The sequence below is a fragment of the Lithobates pipiens genome, unplaced genomic scaffold (genome assembly GCF_037356315.1).
Source record: "Lithobates pipiens isolate NorthernLeopardFrog02 unplaced genomic scaffold, aLitPip1_a1.2 Scaffold_22, whole genome shotgun sequence".
In the NCBI taxonomy this organism is placed as follows: domain Eukaryota; kingdom Metazoa; phylum Chordata; class Amphibia; order Anura; family Ranidae; genus Lithobates; species Lithobates pipiens.
This window is the reverse complement of record NW_027507784.1, coordinates 139,814,738-139,836,160: the sequence shown is the minus strand read 5'-3', so window position 1 is coordinate 139,836,160 and position 21,423 is coordinate 139,814,738. Positions and strand designations below refer to the sequence as shown.

At 40.7% G+C, this 21,423-nt stretch overlaps 1 protein-coding gene across 11 annotated transcripts in view; it reads left to right on the top strand.

Moving 5' to 3' along the window:
• UNC80 (unc-80 subunit of NALCN channel complex) overlaps positions 1-21,423 on the top strand; it is a 318,404-nt gene that overhangs the window by 116,293 nt on the left and 180,688 nt on the right. For 7 of the 11 annotated variants that reach the window (XM_077448364.1, XM_077448363.1, XM_077448369.1 and 4 more), the window contains exons 28-33: positions 2,928-2,963; positions 8,870-9,073; positions 9,971-10,068; positions 13,941-14,141; positions 16,494-16,601; positions 17,401-17,539. In XM_077448364.1, coding sequence (XP_077304490.1) covers positions 2,928-2,963; positions 8,870-9,073; positions 9,971-10,068; positions 13,941-14,141; positions 16,494-16,601; positions 17,401-17,539 — 786 coding nt within the window. The remainder of the gene's footprint in view (positions 1-2,927; positions 2,964-8,869; positions 9,074-9,970; positions 10,069-13,940; positions 14,142-16,493; positions 16,602-17,400; positions 17,540-21,423) is intronic. The other 4 variants (XM_077448370.1, XM_077448371.1, XM_077448372.1 and 1 more) reach the window with 1 other exon arrangement.

The window sequence follows — 21,423 nt, the reverse complement described above, 5'->3', positions numbered from 1 at the left end:
CACAACATACAAGGCCATCCACAACATTCCCCCAGCTACATCAGCAACCTCATCTGCAGATATTGTTCAAATCGTCTACTCTAGGACTTCTCTAGAGCCTCTCCCATGCTATGGAACTCTCTGCCCCAGTATATCCATTCACCCCCCAACCCAGTGATGGCGAACCTTGGCACCTCAGATGTTTTGGAACTACTTTTCCCATGATGCTCATGCACTCTGCAGTGTAGTTGAGCATCATGGGAAATGTAGTTCTAAAACATCTGGGGTGCCAAGGTTCGCCATCACTGCCCTAACCTGTCCACCTTTAGACGATCCCTGAAAACTCACTTACTCAGGGAAGCCTATCCCACACCCACCTAACAACTGTCCCCGAGCCACCCCCATCAAATCATTCCCTGCATCTATTACCTTTTGTACCACCACCCCATCCATTTAGCATGTATGCTCTACAAGCAGGGCCCTCCTGTTCCTTCAGTATTGAACTGTACTGTAATTGTGCTGCCCCCCCCTCTACATTGTAAAGCGCTGCGTAAACTGTTGGAGCTATATAAATCGTGTATAATAATAATAATTATTAAATTACCTTGGACTCTTGGACATTTGTTTAGTGGTCTCATTGGATACAGAAACGGTGGTACATTTCTAAACAAACTTAGCTGGCTTTTCTATTTTCAGAAGTAATAGGCAATCAGCAGTCAGAATGGAGAGCATCCTAAACTACAGTAAGTGACATTCTGTTTGGGCTGAACCCAGAAGCAATCAACTCTGAGCACTTCAGGGTTCAGTATTGTAGCAGCAGCTTCCAGGTAAGCAGCAGATCAGGGTTTTGTAGAGGTATTAGCGGTGTCATTTCCTGATGTTTTTGTAAACAGTATCTATCTCAAACTTAGTAGCACATAACAGTCATATAAACTTCCTCTGTAGCCAGAGCTTACCACCTCCAAAATCTTAACAGATGCTGTCATGTCTTTATCTTGGCAGATTCCATTGTTAACAGTAAAACTGGAAGATAGATTATCTCACATATCCTAATTTCTGAGGTTTAAATGATTTAAAAAAATCACATTAAATATTTTGTATTTATTCAACTTTTTATTACAATTAATATTGTGTTGTGGTTGAGTAAAATGATTACAGTTCTATGAAAGATTTGTCCTGTGCAGATAATATTCCCAATAAATTCCCATGTTATTCAGTCACAGTTTGGTGGAAGGAAAGCAATTGTATAAACAGCAATGTGATATACTATGTGTGTGTTTGTTTTTATTTATTAAGAAGGAGAACCAATTCAAATGCTTTATTTGATGATGTCACACTAACACAAAAACCTATGCTTTTATATAATAATGCTTCTATCATCTCAAAGAACTCTAGTCAGTTACTAAGACCAACAAATATGTTTTAAATAGTTAAATAAGCAAAATTTAGATATTCAATTATGTTTTATATTTTATATACCTGTATGTATGTTCCATCATTCTACACACATTAGAAAGAATCTTTAAACCATACCTTGGCCAAAGCAAAATAACAAAATTACCAGCTGCAGGTGTATGACTGCCTACTAGGGTTTCCACCTTTTCTTCAAGCAAAACCAAAACAATTTAGCGGTGCATTGCAATTTTTTTTTTAAAGGGAAATACTGTGGACTTTGGTGTAAAGGGGATTTCTGTTTACCAAAGCTGGCGCTTACATCCGAGTTCCCAGCTTCCCCCCTTAAATCAGGGTTCCCAAAGCCCCCCTTACATCAGAGTCTGCAGAACACCCCCTACACCTCAGCCCCCCTTGCCTTAATCTGGCCGTACAATTTTCTTTGTATTTACCTTCAACTATGTAGTGCAAGAGCGTGCCTGATTGCATACAAATTGAAAGTGTTTAGGTTGGACCTGCTATTATATGGTTTTGGTAAATCTAAAATAAAGTTGTACAAGAAAATTGTATAATGTAGGGCCAGCCTTAGTGTAGGAGAGAGAAGGGAGGGAGGTGGGAGATTTCCACCACAGACAGTAGATGGTAAGCTCACTCGCCCGAGGGTGGAGGCGCAGGCTTTAGCACCTTTCATCCACGATGTATCTGCTGGCTGCCGGGCTTCAAATTTCCTGCCCACACTCCAGTTCCTGGTGTGTTGTGCCTCAGAAAAGAGAAGTTTGTAGACAGACACAGAGCATTAGGGACAGTTGGAGGGGGAGCAGATCAAGCTGTCTCTCCTCTCCCATCCATGCATGGGGGGAACTTTGCGGGCTCTGGGCAGTGTGAAAGAGTGTCACAGACACTCAGCTTAGACAACTGCAGCCAGCTCTCTGGATGGTTGGGTTACCTTTCCAGTGGGCAGTAAGTAAAACCTTTGCTCACATGAAGAGTGTGTGTTGGATAGTGTAACCTGGCCAAGCTCTGTGGTTCTTCCTGCTGGCTGCTTCTGTGTCCTGTAGTGATGTAACAGCCAGTGGAAGAAACCACGGTGCTTATCGGAGGACCAAGTATCTGACACACCTACAAGTATCAAATACCATGGGCAGCTGGAGCTCCTAAAAAGAGCAAAGATTTTTTTGTTTTTTTACAGACTGCCTGTCTTTACAGCAACAATATTATCAGGAGACTCCCGTCTGACTGGAGATTTTTTTTTCTAAAAGGATAAAGGCAGTAAATAAATAAATAAACTATAAAGCTGACTGGGGTTTCACCTGCTTCCTGCCCTATCCAAAGCTTAAACATGCATGGCTAGGGACAACCTTAAATCTCTCAGTGTATGGATTCATTTTACAGTTTAATATGAAATTTACTATCTGAAATATTGATTTATTTTGTGGCCAGGCAGAGAACGTCCCGGGGCGTTCTATTTCTGAACATCAAACCCACTCATTTTCAGACAATAGGAAATTGCTGTAAAACACTATGATCTGATTTGCTTTATCGGCTTACTTCCACAGCTTGCAGACAAAATTACATTTGCAGCAAAGCCAAAGGTATACATAACATTGTATCTTTACCACATTTTCTATCAGCTTTGCTTAAAATTGTAGGAGCAAGTACGTAAATTTCTTTGGATGAAGAAAAATCAGGTTATGCCTTCCTTTTACAAATTACTGACAGCCACCCAGTAGTAATTTATGAACTGGGTAGTGTCAGTTCTGTTGTCTTGAATTGCATTATATGTTGTATTCTTATACCAAGGACCTGTGCTTGATGGACATTCAGAATGACCAACAGGTGCATTTGACCTGCTGTAAACCTCTTTCTCACCTGTATTTGACTGATTTTCAAGTGGGTTTTGCATTCCTACAGACTTGTATGAGAATGCAACCCAACTTACAGTAAATATAACAAAAGCCCCAGAACACATCCACCCACCTTATTCAAGTGAATGGAAAGATCTTTTTTTTCCTAAATTTAAACCAATACATTATACAGGATGAGACTTTAAAGGTGCTAGAATCCCCCTCAGAATAAGAGTCAAAGCATGAATGAAATGTAAATGAAAAGAGTGAATGGTAAAAATCTATGTATTATAAGAAGATAAAAAAGATACAAAAGACATACTAGGGGTCTAACCCCATTAAAACATGAGTGATTATCCCCACACATGATGTCAAAACCATAACAGACACCCTTGAAGGTAGAGTTTCTATCCCACATTTAATATCAAATTCCCTTCCACAGGCGGTGGTTTCAGTGGGGAGCATCGATGGTTCCAAAAAACTATTAGATAAGCACCTGAACGACCACGACATACAGGGATATACAATGTAATACTGACATATAATCACACACAAAGGTTGGACTTGATGGACTTGTGTCCTTTTTCAACCTCTCCTACTACAACGTCTCCTACTGTGTAATTATGTAACTATATGTATAGCAAATAGTGATGTAAATTCAAGATCCAATGAGAGTTGCCTTTTGCTTTAATTGGCTTCTTCATAGGGTTCAGCGGATATATGTGGTTTGGAACAATTGAAAAACTAAAATATATACATAAAATACAATACCATGAATGTTAAGCACTTATAATTTACTTTATTATTCACTAGTTCACAATTTATATGAGAACAAAACATCTAACGATATCTATAGAGTTGCATATACTCCCCACTCCGATGCCCGTCACATGAAAATGTTCACATGCAAACAGATGGGCAAGACCGAAAATGGCCCCAACTTTGTTTTATAAGCAAAAATGTTGGGCTTTCTACCAACCGAGTCTACATTTCCTGGTGTCTGCTCCCTACCTTCTAAGGTTGTCTGCGGCCGGGAATTGGGGTCGTTTTCGGTCTCGCCTATCTGTTTGCATCTGCACATTTTTGACCGACATCAGAGTGGGGATTGTCTCTCGCTATCGCTAGATGTTTTGTTCTCATATAAATTGGGAGTTAGTGGATAATAAAGAAAGTACATTATAACCCTTTGCCAATACAGGTGAAACGTATCGGAAAGGAACGAGTTTTCATCCCCTGCTGTAACTCTCATTGGATCTGGAATTTATATCACTATTTACTATACATATACAATATTACATGCACGATAGGGAGTTTCTAGCACCTTTAAAGTCCAATCCTGTATAGTTTATTGGTTTCAGTTTATTAAGGGATGTGATGCTGTTTTTTTCAGTCAAGCTCATATTTCTTTATAGTTTTTTCTAAATTTCTGGATGAAGTATGGAACAGTTAGTCCCATTGTCAAGTTTTTATTGTTGTCTTTGTCCCTGTTAGGTAGATTCACCTCCCTATTTGACCTAATTTTCTTTGTCACTGAGATTGAAAGTGCTGATAAATCCAGAATTTTAGAGTTGTTATCAGATCAAGAAATGAGGGCTTATCTTCCAATGGAAACACCTGTTCTGGTGACGACTGTATAAGAAGAGAATTTGAAAGACTCAAAACCTAACATAAAGAATCTCTTAAAATCTTATTAGAATAGGTAATTTCTTAATTATTTATCTCCATGGTGTATTAAATACACTTAATTATGTGTTATATATACTAAATTACCAAAAGTATTGGGACGCCTGCCTTTATGTGCACAGGAACTTTAATGGCATCCCAGTCTTAGTCCATTGAGTCCAATATTGAGTTGGCTCACCCTTTGCAGCTATAAAAGCCTAAACTCTTCTGGGAAGGATGTTCACAAGGTTTAGGAGTGTGGAATGTTTGATTATTCTTCCAGAAGTGCATTTGTGAGGTCAGGCACTGATGTGGATGAAAACAACAGAATTGGGAAGCGCAGATCCAGGAGGTGGCAAGGAATCAATTGGAGATGGAATCCATGTGAAATTTAAAACAGTTTATTGCTGATAAAACATGTAATCAATATATAGTGCAAATGGGAAAAATCATCAGAATGGCCAAACTCACTGTGACAGTGCCAGCAATGGAGCCAAAGGTGGTGGAGAAATGGCTGTCCCGCTTCCGTGAGGGGTGTGGACAGAGGGGGCTTCACACCAAAAATGGGAAGTCTGAAAACACTTTCCAAGAGCTAGGAGCGGTGACCATAACCAAATCCGGGCTACATCAGGGAGGGGAAAGGCTGGGTCCAGTTCCAGGAAGAACGATCACTGTATGAAAATGGCAGAGCTGCTGCAGCTGCAGGTGAGACCAGAGATGGTTACTGAAGGGGCAGCGTGTACAAGGCTGAGCTGCAAGTGGTCCAGACACCACAGGACTCCTCCCCTGGTCATGTCACATGCTCCGACCACAGGCATACATCGGAAAAGCCTGATGGATCAAATGGATTAGTGCAGGGGATGTAATGAGTATCAATCACAGCAGGTGCTGGAGCTTGAGCGTTATAAGAATACATGTTTTGGGGTTTAACCCCTTCCTCAGATAACACGCTCAAGATCCAGCATAGAACAGGGATTTTATAGTCACGAGGCGGGACAACCAATAGATCCACCATCAATCATCCAGTACCTGGATATCGTAACGAATATCATGGAAAAACATTTAAAAACAAAAATAAATATTAATGTTAAATTATTATCGTACAAGGGATTAAAAATATTGTTTATCAAATGAATAGTAACAATATATATATAAAAAAAGTGTATATATGTGTATGTATGCATGTATGTATATATATATATATATATATATATATATATATATATATATGTATATATGTATATATTGATTTATATATATTGTTACTATTCATTTGATAAACAGTGTTTTTATTCCTTATACGATAATGAATTAACATTAATATTTATTATGTTTTTCCATGATATTCGTTACGATATCCAGGTATTGGATGATTGGTGGTGGATCTATTGGTTGTCCCGCCTCGTGACTATAAAATCCCTGTTCTATGCTAGATCTTGAGCGTGTTATCTGAGGAAGGGGTTAAACCCCAAAACATGTAATCTTATAACGCTCAAGCTCCAGCACCTGCTACTATACTCATCACATCCCCTGCTCTGATCCAATTGATCTATCAGGCTTTGCCGATGTCTGCCTGCGGTCAGAGCATGTGACGTGGCCAGGGGGGAGTCCTGTTGTGTCTGAACACCTTGCATCTCAGCCTCTTACACGCTGCCCCTCCCGTATCCATCTCTGGTCTCACCTGCTGCTGATCATACAGTGATCGTGCTTCCTGGATCTGTACCCAGCCTTTCCCTTCCCTGATGTAGCCCGGGTTTGGTAATGGTCACTGCTCCCAGCTGTTGGAAAGTGTTTTCAGGCTTCCCATTTTTGGTCTGAAGCCCCCTCTGTCCACACCCCTTACAGAAGCGGGACAGCCATTTCTGCACCACCTTTGGCTCCATTGCTGGCACTATAACAGTGGGTTTGGCAATTCTGACAATTTTTCCCATTTGTACTGTGTATTGGTTACATGCTTTATCAGCAACAAACTGCTTTAAATTTCACATGGATTCAATCTCCAATTGATTCCTTGCCATCTCCTGGATCTTCGCTTCCCAATTCTGTTGTTTTGGACTGTTTATCATTTGGTCATTTGAGTGCGGTAGCAGCGGTCCAAAGTGAGACTTTTATAATTACTTTGGCACCTTGGTTTACTTTCTGTGCTTGGCTCCCTTTTGGAATTTTGATACTGATGTGGATGAGAAGGCCTGGCTCACAGCCTCCGCTCTAATTCATCCCTAAGGTGTTCTATCGGGTTGGGGTCAGGACTGTGCAGGCCTGTCAAGTTTGTCCACCCTAAACTCGCTAATCCACACTATATTGCCAAAAGTTTGGACCACCCCTCCAGTTCCAGTGAAGGGAACTCTTAAGGCATGAGCATACCAAGACATTTTGGACAATTTCATGCTCCCAGCTTTGTGGGAACAGTTTTGGGATGGCCCCTTCCTGTTCCAACATGACTGCGCACCAGTGCACAAATCAAAGTCCATAAAGAAATGGATGATCGGGTTTGGGGTGGAGGAACTGGACTGGCCTGCACAGAGTGCTGACCTCAACCAGATAGAACACCTTTGGGATGAATTAAAGTAGAGACTTTTGAGCCATGTCTTCTTGTCCAACGTCAGTGCCTGACCTCACAAATGTACTTCTGGAAGAATGGTAAAACATTCCTATAGACACACTCCTAAACCTTGTGGACAGCCTTCCCAGTTAGTTTGAAGCTGTTATAGCTGCAAAGAACCCTATGAACTAAGACTGGGATGCCATTAAAGTTCATATGAGTGTAAAGGCAGGTGTCCCAATAATTTTGGTACTATAGTGTATATACAGACTGACATATCCAGATATTGTTTTTCAAAATGACAAGTTTCCTGGAATATAGCCACTTCTTCAGGAGCTATAAATGGAATAGATAAAAAACATAACAGTACTTTTGTGCAAGTCACACAGCATTTGTAGTTACCAGAATATGCATCAAACAAGGGATAGAAGCTACTAGAGGCCCTACCAGGGGAGGCCAAATCACAAGGTATCTAATACCCACCAGTGCAATCCAGTTATGACCTACTGACCAGTGTGGGGTTTTCTTGTACGTATGGTACTATGGGTGGGCTCCTGTCCTCTGATTTGGCCTCTCCTGCTTGGGCCTCTGGTTGTTTCTTCCCTTATTTCTATACTAATCTATTCTAGTCACTTTTATCTTACATGTAATTGGAAATTAGTTTTAAGAGATTTTTGTTGTATAAATAAACTTTATTTAATTTTAACTGTAAGTCTTATTGTGCCTTGAAAGTCCCACCATGTCAAATAGGTTTTGAGTCTTTCAATATAATAGGGATGTGGCACGTATAGGCCAAATTTCTCCATTTTGTATAAGAAGAGAATTACCCTCACTTTGAGGAGATTTCCTCTTCTTGTTGTGTCTCTGGGACATGAAAATAAATCTCTACAGTGACACACAGTCAGCAAAGAATAATCTGACAGGGGTTTTGAGCATTGTTCACTCAATCCAAAACCAAAAAAGTTTTGCCTATACGTACACGTATATGTAGGAATTCAATGATCCGTTGTGCTTGTGGCTTTGAATCCGATCATGCACTGTTAGACTGGATTCACACCTATGCAGTTTTAGTGCTTTTTGCATTTTTCAGATTTGCACTGCAGAACGTGTTCCATAGGAAACCATGTTAAATGGAATGTAGTGCAATCAGCAAAATGCAAAAAGCACTAAAAATGCATAGGTGTGAATCCAGCCTTAGTTATACTACATTTCATACAAATGGATTGTGCAAGGTTCTCAATTTATATTTTTATGGTACTAATTAAAACCTGGTAAACATATTTAAAGAAATAATTTTATTAAGCTTTTCCTGCTGGCTGTCATTAGTTCTGAGTTTGAATAAAGGACTACTTGGAATTATGGATTTGTGCAAAAGAAAGCAATCTAGTAAGATGTGTTCACAAACAATCAGAGAAGAGGGAACAATTCCTCTTGTGTTCTTTCAATGCAGTTCCCAGCAGGAAGATCAGGATAGGAGGCTCCCGCCTGCTCCAGATAAAAGGAACCCGCAGTTTCCGGGTGAAGAAAGGGGGCTCCCTGTCCAGCATTCGCCGGGCCGGCAGCCTAAAGAGCACCAAACTTACACGACAGGACTCAGGGTCCGAGAATGAGGACATCCAGCTGTCACAGAGCAGGGACACTGTAACTGACATAGGTAACGCAGTGAAAAGCTTTCTAAGGGGAGGTATGGTAGACAGGGCTACACATAGGCAGCTTTTTAAAAAACAAAAAATGAAGGTAAATAAAGTATCTGTTGCTCCCATTGCTCACATGGTTATTCTTAGTTACTTTTTTTTTTTCCATGTTAGAAAAAAAAAACAGCCTAAGAGGTATAAAAAAGATCCATTACGTTTGAAACAAACCTAAAATTTCCACCCACACCAACAGTTTAAGAAATGTTCCTTGAATGATCCAAGTAATAGAAAATGCTGCAACTTTCACTTGTGGTACCATTGTATCAAAACCAAGGAATAATACACAATTTGTCATACAAAATAGACGTATAAGAACCACTCTATAAGAATCATTATTTGAGATTGCACCCAACAAATACTAGTTTTATTTACCTCCATTATAAGTGATGTTATTCAACATTTTATCTATATAAGTCTGTGTAACACACCACATGATAACATCAAATAAATCTTTTTTTATTGGACACAAATGCATCACATATACCCATAGTAACATAAATATATAGGCAATAGTGTATTTTCATCGCAGCGGAGTATTTTTTATAATGCTATAATAAAAGTATTCTTGGCAACATAAATCTTTGCAGACTAATTGTGTGGTCTGCAGCATCTCCAAGATGCAGGGAATTCGTTCTCCACTTTTTGTCCCATCCCTTTGAAAAAAGGGGACATGTGCCAATGGATGTGCTTGTCTTTGCCAACCCAGCTAGTGATTAGAGGGGGAGGGAGTTGGGTAGATGTGTTGTGTTGCTTTCTTGTGAAATCACCTGTGCATGGCTGAGCCGATTCATCTGTAGCCCAGTGATATATTTGGGTTTTATAAACTTATGGCATATTTAATGTTTGTTTCTGAGAAGAAGGGAGCCCTTGGAGCACTAGTGAACCCAGTATTGAACCAGATGGAGGCAACATTGGCAGTGAAGAAAGCTATCATCGTAACATGTCTTGGTTGCACGTAAGTAGTGAAAAGTAAAGCACAGGTCTAAAAAAGGAAATGTATAAGAAAACTAGACCATACACAAAGTTGATTACCTCACTGAACCAATAACGCTGGCAGCGCCCCTGTCCCTCTCCATAAGCACTGGAGTCACATTAGCTAAACGAGGGAGTTAAACTGAGTAAATGTTACTTCATTATGTAAAACTATAAGTTTCGTTTTTTACATTTTAGAATGGGGTGCCTCAAGATTGTGTAGAATCATAAAGGGTGCCGTAACTAAAAAAAAGTTGAGAAGCACTGTTTTATACTTTAAAGTCGAAATCTAGGGTTTAAGTTTTGATAACGTTAGGGCGAGTTGGGAAGGGATAATGATGAGATTGAAAGAAAAAATAATATATAAAATATTGAGTTGTCACCAATACAGAAATAGAGGGGAAACCTTTGAATGAGGACTTCCAGTGGTAATGGTCTAAGAGCTAGAGATGCTGGATATTCAAAAAGATTACCAGCAAAAATGTCTCACACAGGTTGTGGAGTGAACCTCAACTTCCAAACTTTAATTTAGTGTAGCTTGTTTTTGCCTTCCTCAGGTTTCTTGGTAGTCTTGGCCCTTTAATAGAAGGTAAATCAGATATTTGACTGTAATAGCAGTCACTGTGTTTTCTTAAGTCACAATGGACCTCCCCCTCTCTCTCTCTCTGAACAATATACAGGCAGTCCCCAGGTTACAAACAAGACATGGGCTGTAGGTTTGTTCTTAAGTTGAATCTGTTTGTAAGTTGGAACAGGTAAATTTGTTAAGTGTAGCTCCAGCCCAAAAAAAATATTTTTAAGCTTTTTGGACAACATAGGGAAGGGTTATCACCCCTGTAACATTTGTTTTTCTGTCGGTGTCCCTGTTCAGAAGATTTCACCTCACTTTCTGTCCCAATGACAATTGGATTTTGAAAACTTTGGGTTGTTGGGGAAACAAGGATTGATGATAAAGCATCAATGGAGACACCTTTTCCCATGATAACTCTTACAGGAGAGAATTTCCCTTCCTAGGGGTAGATTTCCTCTCACTTCCTGTTGTCTCCCTCCGTTTGTAAGTAGGAGTCGTTTGTAAGTCGGATGATTGTAACTAGGGGACTGCCTATACAGTGCCTAGAAAAAGTATTCACACTCCTTGAAATTTTACACATTTTGTCATGTTACAACCAAAAATGTAAAGGTATTTTATTGGGATTTTATGTGATAGACCAACACAAAGTGGCACATAATTGTGAAGTGGGAGAAAACTGATAAATGTTTTTCAAACATTTTTACAAATAAATATGTGTAAAGTGTGGCGTGCATTTGCATTCAGCCCCCCTGAGTCATTACTTTGTAGAACCACCTTTCTCTGCAATTACAGCTGCAAGTCTTTTTGGGGGTGTCTCAACCAGCTTTGTACATCTAGAGAGTGACATTTTTGCCCATTCTTCTTTGCAAAATAGCTCAAACTCAGATTGGACGGAGAGCATCTGTGAACAGCAATTTTCAACTCTTTCCACAGATTCTCAATTGTATTTAGGTCTGGACATTGAGTGGGTCATTGAAACACATTAATATGCTTTGATCTAAACCATTCCATTTTAGCTCTCGCTGTATGTTTAGAGTCATTGTCCTGCTGAAAGGAGAACCCCCACCCCAATCTCAAGTCTTTTGCAGACTCTAACAGGTTTTTATTCTAAGATTGCCCTGTATTTGTCTCTATGCATATTTCCATCAACTCTGACCAGCTTCCCTGCCCCTGCTGAAGAAAAGCATACCCATGATTCACGGTGGGAATGGTGTGTTTAGGGTGATGTGCAGTGTTCGTTTTCTCCCACACATAGCGTTTTGCTTTTAGGTAAAAAAGTTATATTTTGGTTTCATCTGATCAGAGCACTTTCTTCCACATGTTTGCTGTGTCTCCCACATGGCTTCTTGCAAACTGCAAAGGGGACTTCTTATGGCTTTCTTTCAACAACGGCTTTCTTCTTGCCACTCTTGCCACTTCCATAAAGGTCAGATTTGTGGAGTGCATGACTTATAGTTGTCCTGTGGACAGATTCTTCCACCTGAGCTGTGGCTCTCTGCATCTCCTCTGGAGTTACCATGAGCCTCTTGGCTGCTTCTCTTATTAATGCTCTTCTTGCCCAGCCTGTCAATTTAGGTGGATGACCTTGTCTTGGTAGGTTTGTAGTTGTGCCATACTCTTTCCAATTTCAGATGATGGATTGAATAGTGCTCAGTGAGATGTTCAGAGCTTGGGATATTTTTTGATAACCTAACCCTGCTTTAAACTTTTCCATAACTTTATCCCTGACCTGTCTGGTGTTTTCCTTGGTCTTCATGATGCTGTTTGTTCACTAAGGTTCTCTAAAAAAAACTCTGAGGGCTTCATAGAACAGCTGTATTTACTAATTAGGTGACTTCTGGAGGCAATTGGTTCCACTAGATTTTAGTTTGGGGTATCAGAGTAAAGGGGAATGAATACAAATGCATGCCACACTTTTCAGATATTTATTTGTAAAACATTTTGAAAACCATTTATCATTTTCCTTCAACTTCACAATTATGTACCACTTTGTGTTGGGCTATCACATAAAATCCCAATAAAATACATTTACATTTTTGGTTGTAACATGACAAAATGTAGAAAATTCAAGGCACTGTATGCTTTTTGCCTGTTGATAGCAGCAAGGTATCTTAATATGTGAGCATTGAAACCTTCTTGCAGGGTCTAGTGGTAGCAGCTTCCACTGGGGTCTCTCAAAATACTCTTCAGCACAGAAGATGTCTTTACAGATGGTCCATCCAGGCAGTCATCTTCTTGCTTAGCTCCCCCTGTATAGTCCTTTAAGCAAGACAATTGGAATACTGCAAAGCATTGCACACAGGCTCCAACTAGGCAAAGACCAAGGAGAAAATAATACATTTAAAGGTTGCTCCAAACATTTAACACCTTCCTTCAATCCCACCACTGAACAAACTCACAGGTGATTGGCTGGGGTGGATAAATAATCATAACTCAGATATTGTTTCTTTGACTCTGACCACTGGAGACATCTCAAGAGTAGAAGACAGAAGCAATCAATACGTTAAACTTAGGGAAATCTTGCAGAGCACAGAAATATATTGCTTAGGATGGCTACTAGCTGCTAAATCAAACAAAGAAACCTAGGAAAGATTCCAGCTCAAAGGGTTTCTTCACCTATCTATTAAATCTTGCAGGGCAATTTAGATCCTCAGTAGGTTATATATTATGGTACAGTATAGAAAAATTCAGCTTTCTTTAAAGGACATGCCTGTAGGCCAACTGCAGTTTCTGCAAGGTCTTGTCAGAAAAGTAGCATTGTAAGTGATCTTTGCCATCCTTCATGTAAGCTAAGACCGATGGTGCATTGCGCATGTCCCATGATCACAGGAATGTGTATTGAGCTGCTGTATTGCTCATCCAGTTATGTGCAGTGCATTTTTTAAAGGGGGAGCACAGTGGCAGTGATTTTCCCCCAGACCTGCATTCTCTAATAAACATTTTGGAGAAAGCCTCCTGAGTACAGCAGGAGATGGGAAAGGGGGGTCACTACTCTGACTCATTCAGTTGTGTGTGTAAATTTACAGCTTGAAGCTCTGTAAAATAACCTTTTTTGCAAAGCAGATCAGAATAGCCCCTACATGAAGGCTTGAAATGAAAATACAATATATTTATATATTGTATATTGTAATACATATATATATAATATTGCATATTATAATATAAGTATATTATCAATATATTTGTATGCAATATTTTCTAATTGACTGATAAAGAAAATACATTTTGCAACCTTTTTTTTCAAGTGTTTGTGTTTTAATCTTGTATGTTTTTATGCTTATTAGGTTATGATCCTTTTATGCAACCAACAAAGCTTCATTTGCACCCATGTGGACTATTGCCACCCACACTGCTACCTTCATCACAGTCGTTCATGTGCTCGGCTGGTCAGAGCTCTCAAGTTGCTCTATGGAGACACAATAGATGCGCTCAAAGAAGATCATCTGGGCTGTGGATCTGGTCTTAGAGGCAAAAAGGTTAAAGAGGTGTGTGTGTGTGTATGTAAAACATGTATGGTACATCTCTGCATGTTTGTGGGATCAATTTGTAAACAACGGGTAAAGTATTATTTTTAATTATTCATTTGTAAAGGATCAACTCAATGGAAAACCTTATTGATTGATTGAGCAGTATGTGTTAGTAAGTAAATTGTATTTACCTCTATGTCCCTTGTTCACCAATGCTGCGTAAAAGTCTAAGGCAGGAGTAGTGAATTCAAATTCAAGGAGGTCCGGTAACTAAAAAAATTTCCGTCCGTGGTCCAAATCACCAGTCTGTTCCATGAAAGTTTGTACGTGACTTCTTTTATTTTTTGGTGCAAGCCACACTCTCTGGTGCTTTTCTTATTGTTTCCTCCATACACTTTGGTAATACTCTGTAAATGTCCCCAATAGTGTCCCCCCTTACATCGGGTGCCCTTACCAGAGTAATTCATTACATTGAGTGCCCCCATCAGACTGCCCCCATAAATCAGCTGCCACCATCAGAGTATCCCCTTATATCTAGTGTCCCCATCAGAGTACCCCCTTACATCAGATATTCCCGTCAGAGTGCCCACTTACATCAGGTGTCCCCATCACAGTGCCACCTTAAATCAGGTGTCCCAATCAGTGCCCTTTACACCAGGTGTTCCCATTACAGTGCAGCCTTACATCACATGTTCTCATCAGAGTGCCCCTTTATATCAGGTGTCCCCATTACAGTGCCACCTTACATCAGGTCTCACCATCAGTGCCCCTTTACATCAAGTGCTCCTCTCAGAGTGCCCCTTTACATCAGGTGTCCACATTACAGTGCTACCTTACATCAGGTGTCCCCATCAGTGCCCCTGTATATCAAATGTCCCCATTAGAGTGGCACCTTACATCAGGTGTCCCCATTACAGTGCCACCTTACATCAGGTGTTCCCATCAAAGTGCTCCCTCACATCAGGTTTCCCCATCAGAATGCCCCCTTAGCATAATATGTGTCCATAAGTATACCCCTTAACATAATATGTTAATATGTGCCCATTAGCGTGCCCCCAATAACATATGTTTCCATCAGTGTACCCCTTATCATAAAATGTTCCCATCAGCATGCCACTTTAACATAAAATGTGCCCATCAGCATGCCCCTTATTTTATGTTAAGGGGCACTCTGATGGGTACATTTATGTTCAGGGGCATGCTGATAGGCACATTTTGTTGTGCCCATCAGTATGCCCCTTTAACATAAAATGTGCTCATCAGAGTGAACCTTACCATAAATACATAAATCAAGGGACATCCCAATGGCCACATTTTATGTTAAGGGAAACTCTGATGGGCATATTTAAGGTTAAAGGTGTCAGTGCTTAAATGGATGCAGCACCAGGACACGGGAGCACGCCCACACGAGTGCCCTGAGGGAGAGCGGCTCTGCAATGGGGCACTCAAGAAGAGGAGGAGCCAGAAGCACCACTGAGGGACCCTAGAAGAGGAGGATCTGGGGCCACTCTGTGCAAAACCAACTGCACAGAGGAGGTAAGTATGACATGTTTTTTTTTTTACATATCCTTTAACATAAAATAAGTAGCATGCTGATGGTCACATTTTATGTTAAGGAGGAACCTGATGGGCACATTTTATGTTAAGGGGCACCCTGATGGGCCCAACTAAATGTGCCCATCAGTGTGCCCCTTAACAAAATATGCCCATCAGCGTGCACATTTAAAAAATATGCCCATCAGTGATCACCTTACAAAAACATGTGCCCATATACCTTGAGGGCAGGAGTCAGCACAATTGACATTTTGCAGGGGGTGGAAGCTGCGGTATATACCTCGCAAGGAGTGAGAGCCAGGAGCCACAAGCAGCAGGGGTGATGTCACACCCCAACTCGTGGCCTGGCCGGGAGTGAGAGCTAGCAACGAGAGCTGCAAGGGAGAGCCATGGTCAGGAGCAAGGGGCTGGATGAACACCTGCAACGTCACTGGTTGCTGGGAAACCCGCAGTCCCTGCAAACCAATCACTGCTAACATTCGGCACTACACTGGTGGCCTGCCGGTCCTGGCAGGTGCGTTGCTTGGTCCGTGCTCAGACAACGGGCCACCATTTAATGAGGGCTGGTCTAAGGTATCACAGCATTTTCAGGCCCCTGTCTACCATTTATTTAATCTACCTCCACAAGTATCAAACCCAAAGAAGTGAGTGGAAAACAGATAACTTTTAGTACCCGCTTCATCCAAATGCTGGGCTATTCTGGCAGGCAAAGCTCCAGCACTTTTTTTGAAGATAACTGTTGATTAGGCACTTACAGATTAATAGAAATGTTTTATTGAAGCAAGAAGTGAGAATAGTGTGTTTTTATGCCCATAGTGCTCAGATAAATCTTGCCTGAGAACTCCATCATTGAAGAAGAGAGTTACCGAAGCCAATCTAGAAGGAAAGAAGGACAGCGGTATGCTGAAGTATATAAGGCACCAGGTAAAGATGCTGAACTCATTTGATAATGAACGGAAAGATGAAAATTTGGTCTCATCTTACTTTTGGATCTCATGCATTCATATGTTCTTACTTAGAACTGTAGTTATTTCCCTAGGTCCATTCAAATTCAGAATTTAAAAACAGGTCTTATGCTGATTGGTGGTTGTGGTAAAGTAGGTCTAGTTCAGGGGGCTATGCTTAAACAGAACCTATTGGAGTCAGGCACCAATGAGTATCTGTGATAATAATCTGAATACTCATTCTTGAATTGCTATAATACTACAGCCTTAGCAATCAGAGAGATAACCTGACTTATTTTACTTGAGTTACTTGTATTCTTGGACACAAGTCCATAATGCAATCATTTTTATGGGCCTACTGCTCTAGAAAATAATTCAGTTCATGTTCTGAGCTTTGGTGTTGATGTTGACCAAAGAATGGTCCCACCCTGGCTAATCAGATGGCCTGATGCGATTATCAATTGAGGATTGGACAATTACACTTACAATATCTGAAGTCCTCATTATTGCAAAGCATCATTTTCCAGCTTTTTTAAAAATCTTTATGGGAGTTAGCCAGTTAGGAAAGAATGGTGGTTATTACATGTGTGCCAATTTAATCAGCAGGTACTGCCAAAACAGAAGGCTGCGAATCTGTTTTGAGGAACATATGATGGTCCATGACAAGCCTAAACAGTATGCTTGTGTTTTTTTGATACCAGGTGTTTAAGAACTCATTTAGTATTGAAATCTGTTTAGTACTTTCCAAATCATACATGTCTTCTTTGTGTACAAATTAGGTTATGAGTTTGTCCCCAGCTCCCCTGTCATTGCTGATTAAAGCAGCTCCAATCTTAACAGAGGAAATGTATGGGGACATCCAACCAGCTGCTTGGGAGCTGCTTCTAAGTGTGGATGAACACATGGCTGGAGCAGCGGGTAAGAGACATTCCTCTTTGCATTAAAAGATGTGTATCTTATTACTAGGTTTTACCAGCAATCATCATTGTTTAAGATCTATCATAAGAGTCTATATCAGTGATGGCGAACCTTGGCACCCCATATGTTTTGGACCTACATTTCCCCCTATGCTCATGCACTCTGCAGTGTAGTTGAGCATCATGGGAAATGTAGTTCCAAAACATCTGGGGTGCCAAGGTTCACTATCACTGGTCTATATGTACAGAAATGCAATGGTGAATACCAACTAATAAGAATGTGTTAAATAAGGGAGTAAAATGGGAATTTGTCATAGACTAACCAGCTATCCACCAAAGGGACTTAGTCTGGAATGTCATTTGTCTAAAATAGATAATTACCATTCTTGGGATACTCCACTTTGCTCGGCTCAATGTAGACCACGGTTCCATGGAACCCTAGGATTCCTCCAGAGGTTGCTTGGGGTTCCTAGAACAATGAGAAATTTCTGACTCTCTTATTTCTGATAAGTTCCCACTGACACCATTTATTTTTTTGGGGATTTGTAAGGGGGGGGGGGGATTCTTCCAAATGACCACAAGTGTAAAGAGCATTCTTCCTACTGACTAATGTATCGTGAGTTATAGATATAGTCATTTTTAGCAGGGGTTCCCCGAGTCTGTAAAGTTATTTCAAGGGTTCCTCTGTTTTGAAAATTTTGAGAAAGGCTGCTCCAGATGTAAAAACCCCTAAGCAAAGGTAGATATGTCATGTAGAATATGCAGCCGTATTAGTCTGATACTGAATCTTCTCATGTGAAAAAACAATAGCAACATAAACTGCTCAATTTTATTTTGCATTGGTGTTCATTGTAAAGCTCTTGTGAAATAGTTTGCATTCAGTTGCTCCCATCACACAGAAGAACCAATGCTAAGATGTGGAAAGAATGCAGACAGAACTAATATTGTCCTGCATAGAGATGGCTGACCAGTGGAATCTGAGGTGTTACACATGGTGTCATTTCAAAACAATGAAAATACATGTAACTATTTTATGTACTTAATTGTTGAACCGTGGAATTTTAATGTGGTGACAGGGTTTCTTTGACGAAAAATTAAATGGAAATGAAAGCATTATTTTGAAAAATGGAAGTGTTCCCAGCTGCTTCTAGGACCTATTAGAGGAAAGACAGGCAGTCCATTCACCACAAAACCAGACTGGGATACACAAAACAGAATACAGTAAATATCTGTGTATTAAAAATAATGCAAAGTGTAACAAGTCAGGATCACAGACATAAATAATCAAAATATAGCCAAATATTAAACGATTTACTCAGTATATTTAGTTTAGATCCAAACCATCGCTGTGGGAGCCACACAAACAGTTCAGTGAAAAAATATAGTAATCTGTCCATAATTAAAAGGCTCTGTATATTAATGTTTTTACACAAGATGTATACAAGATGTATACAATGTACACCCAAAATTCACACTTTTTTTCTAATTTGAAAATCTCCAACAGCAACACAGACAATAATTAGTTGTGGTGGCTGCATTTGTTTTCCTTTTTAGGCTTTCATCCCTTTGTTTTCACCTGGTGATCCAGTCAGTAGCACACCTTCTGTATTAGGGTGCATACGCTCTGGAAGAAGGAGCAACAGAGACACCTTTGGACGGCAGCATTGTCAGTGCGGGGCGAGGGGAGTGTTAGATGTACTAGCAGAACAAATGAAATACATTAACAACTGAAACAAATTCAAGCTAACACAATTTAAAGGCTAAGTTCACTCCCCCCCCCCCCCCCCTAAATTCTAATTTCTCTATGTATCAGTACAGCTGTAATGTATCTTTTTTAGAGCAAAGATTACACTCTCCCTCTCCCCAGAATCAGGCCTTACCTCAGCCAGCAGTTTCCTGAACAGAAATCACTTCATGACTTCCTGAAATCCGTCCTTAGCAGATTGCAGGACAGGTGAGCTGTTAGTGGAGGAAGTGCAGGGGATTCTGACATCATTAAACATAGAGAGAACATACAGAGAGAGAGACCATACAGATAGAGAGAGACCATACAGAGAGAGCGAGAGAGAGACCATACAGAGAGAGCGAGAGAGACCATATATATATATATAGAGAGAGAGAGACCATACAGAGAGAGAGAGAGACCATACAAAGAGAGAGAGACCATATATATATATATATATATATATAGAGAGAGAGAGAGAGAGAGAGAGACCATACAGAGAGAGAGAGAGAGACCATACAGAGATAGAGAGAGACCATATATATATATATATATATATATATATATATAGAGAGAGAGAGAGAGAGAGAGAGCGATAGAGACCATACAGAGAGAGAGACCATACAAAGAGAGAGAGAGAGACCATACAGAGAGAGAGACCATACAGAGAGAGAGACCATACAGAGAGATAGACCATACAGAGAGAGAGAGAGACCATACAGAGACCATACAGAGACAGAGACCATACAGAGAGAGAGAGAGAGACCATACAGAGAGAGAGAGAGAGACCATATAGAGAGAGAGAGACCATACAGAGAGAGAGACCATACAGGGAGAGAGAGAGAGACCATACAGGGAGAGAGAGAGAGAGAGAGAGAGAGACCATACAGAGAGAGAGAGACCATACAGGGAGAGAGAGAGACCATACAGAGAGAGAGAGACCATACAGAGAGAGAGAAGGAGAGAGAGAGCATACAGAGAGAGAGAAGGAGAGAGAGAGAACATACAGAGAGAGAGAGAGAACATACAGCGAGAGAAGGAGAGAGAGAACATACAGAGAGAGAGAGAGAGAGAGCATACAGAGAGAGAGACCATACAGAGATAGAGAGAGAGAGAGCATACAGAGAGAGAGAGAGAGAGAGACCAGAGAGAGAGAGAGACAGAGACCATACAGAGAGAGGCCATACAGAGAGAGAGAGACCATACACAGAGAGAGACCATACAGAGAGAGTGCAGGGGGTTCTGACATAGTTAAACACAGAGAGAACATACAGAGAGAGAAAGACCATACAGAGAGAGAGAGAGAGAGAGAGACCATACAAAGAGAGAGACCATACAGAGAGAGAGAGAGAGACCATACAGAGAGAGAGAACATACAGAGAGAGAGAGAGAGATACCATACAGAGAGAGAAAGATCATACAGAGAGAGACCATACAGAGAGAGAGTAGAGGGAGAGAGCATACAGAGAGAGAGCAGAGAGAGAGAGAGAGCAGAGAGAGAGAGAGAGCAGACAGAGAGCATGCAGAGAGAGAGCACAGAGAGAAGAGAGAGCATACAGAGAGAGAGAGCATACAGAGAGAGTAAAGAGAGAGAGCATACAGAGAGAGAGAGAGAGAGCACAGAGAGAGAGAGAACATACAGAGAGAGAGAGAGAGAGAGCAGAGAGAGAAAGCAGAGAGAGAGCATACAGAGAGAGAGACCATACAGAGAGAGAGAGAGAGAGCATACAGAGAGAGAGAGAGACCAGAGAGAGAGAGAGAGAGAGAGAGAGACCATACAGAGAGAGGCCATACAGAGAGAGAGAGACCATACACAGAGAGAGACCATACAGAGAGAGTGCAGGGGGTTCTGACATAGTTAAACACAGAGAGAACATACAGAGAGAGAAAGACCATACAGAGAGAGAGAGAGAGAGGGAGAGACCATACAGAGAGAGAGACCATACAGAGAGAGAGAGAGACCATACAGAGAGAGAGAACATACAGAGAGAGAGAGAGAGAGAGAGAGATACCATACAGAGAGAGAAAGATCATACAGAGAGAGACCATACAGAGAGAGAGAGAGAGAGAGAGAGACCATACAGAGAGAGAAAGATCATACAGAAAGAGAGAGAGACCATACAGAGAGAGAGAACATACAGAGAGAGAGAGCATACAGAGAG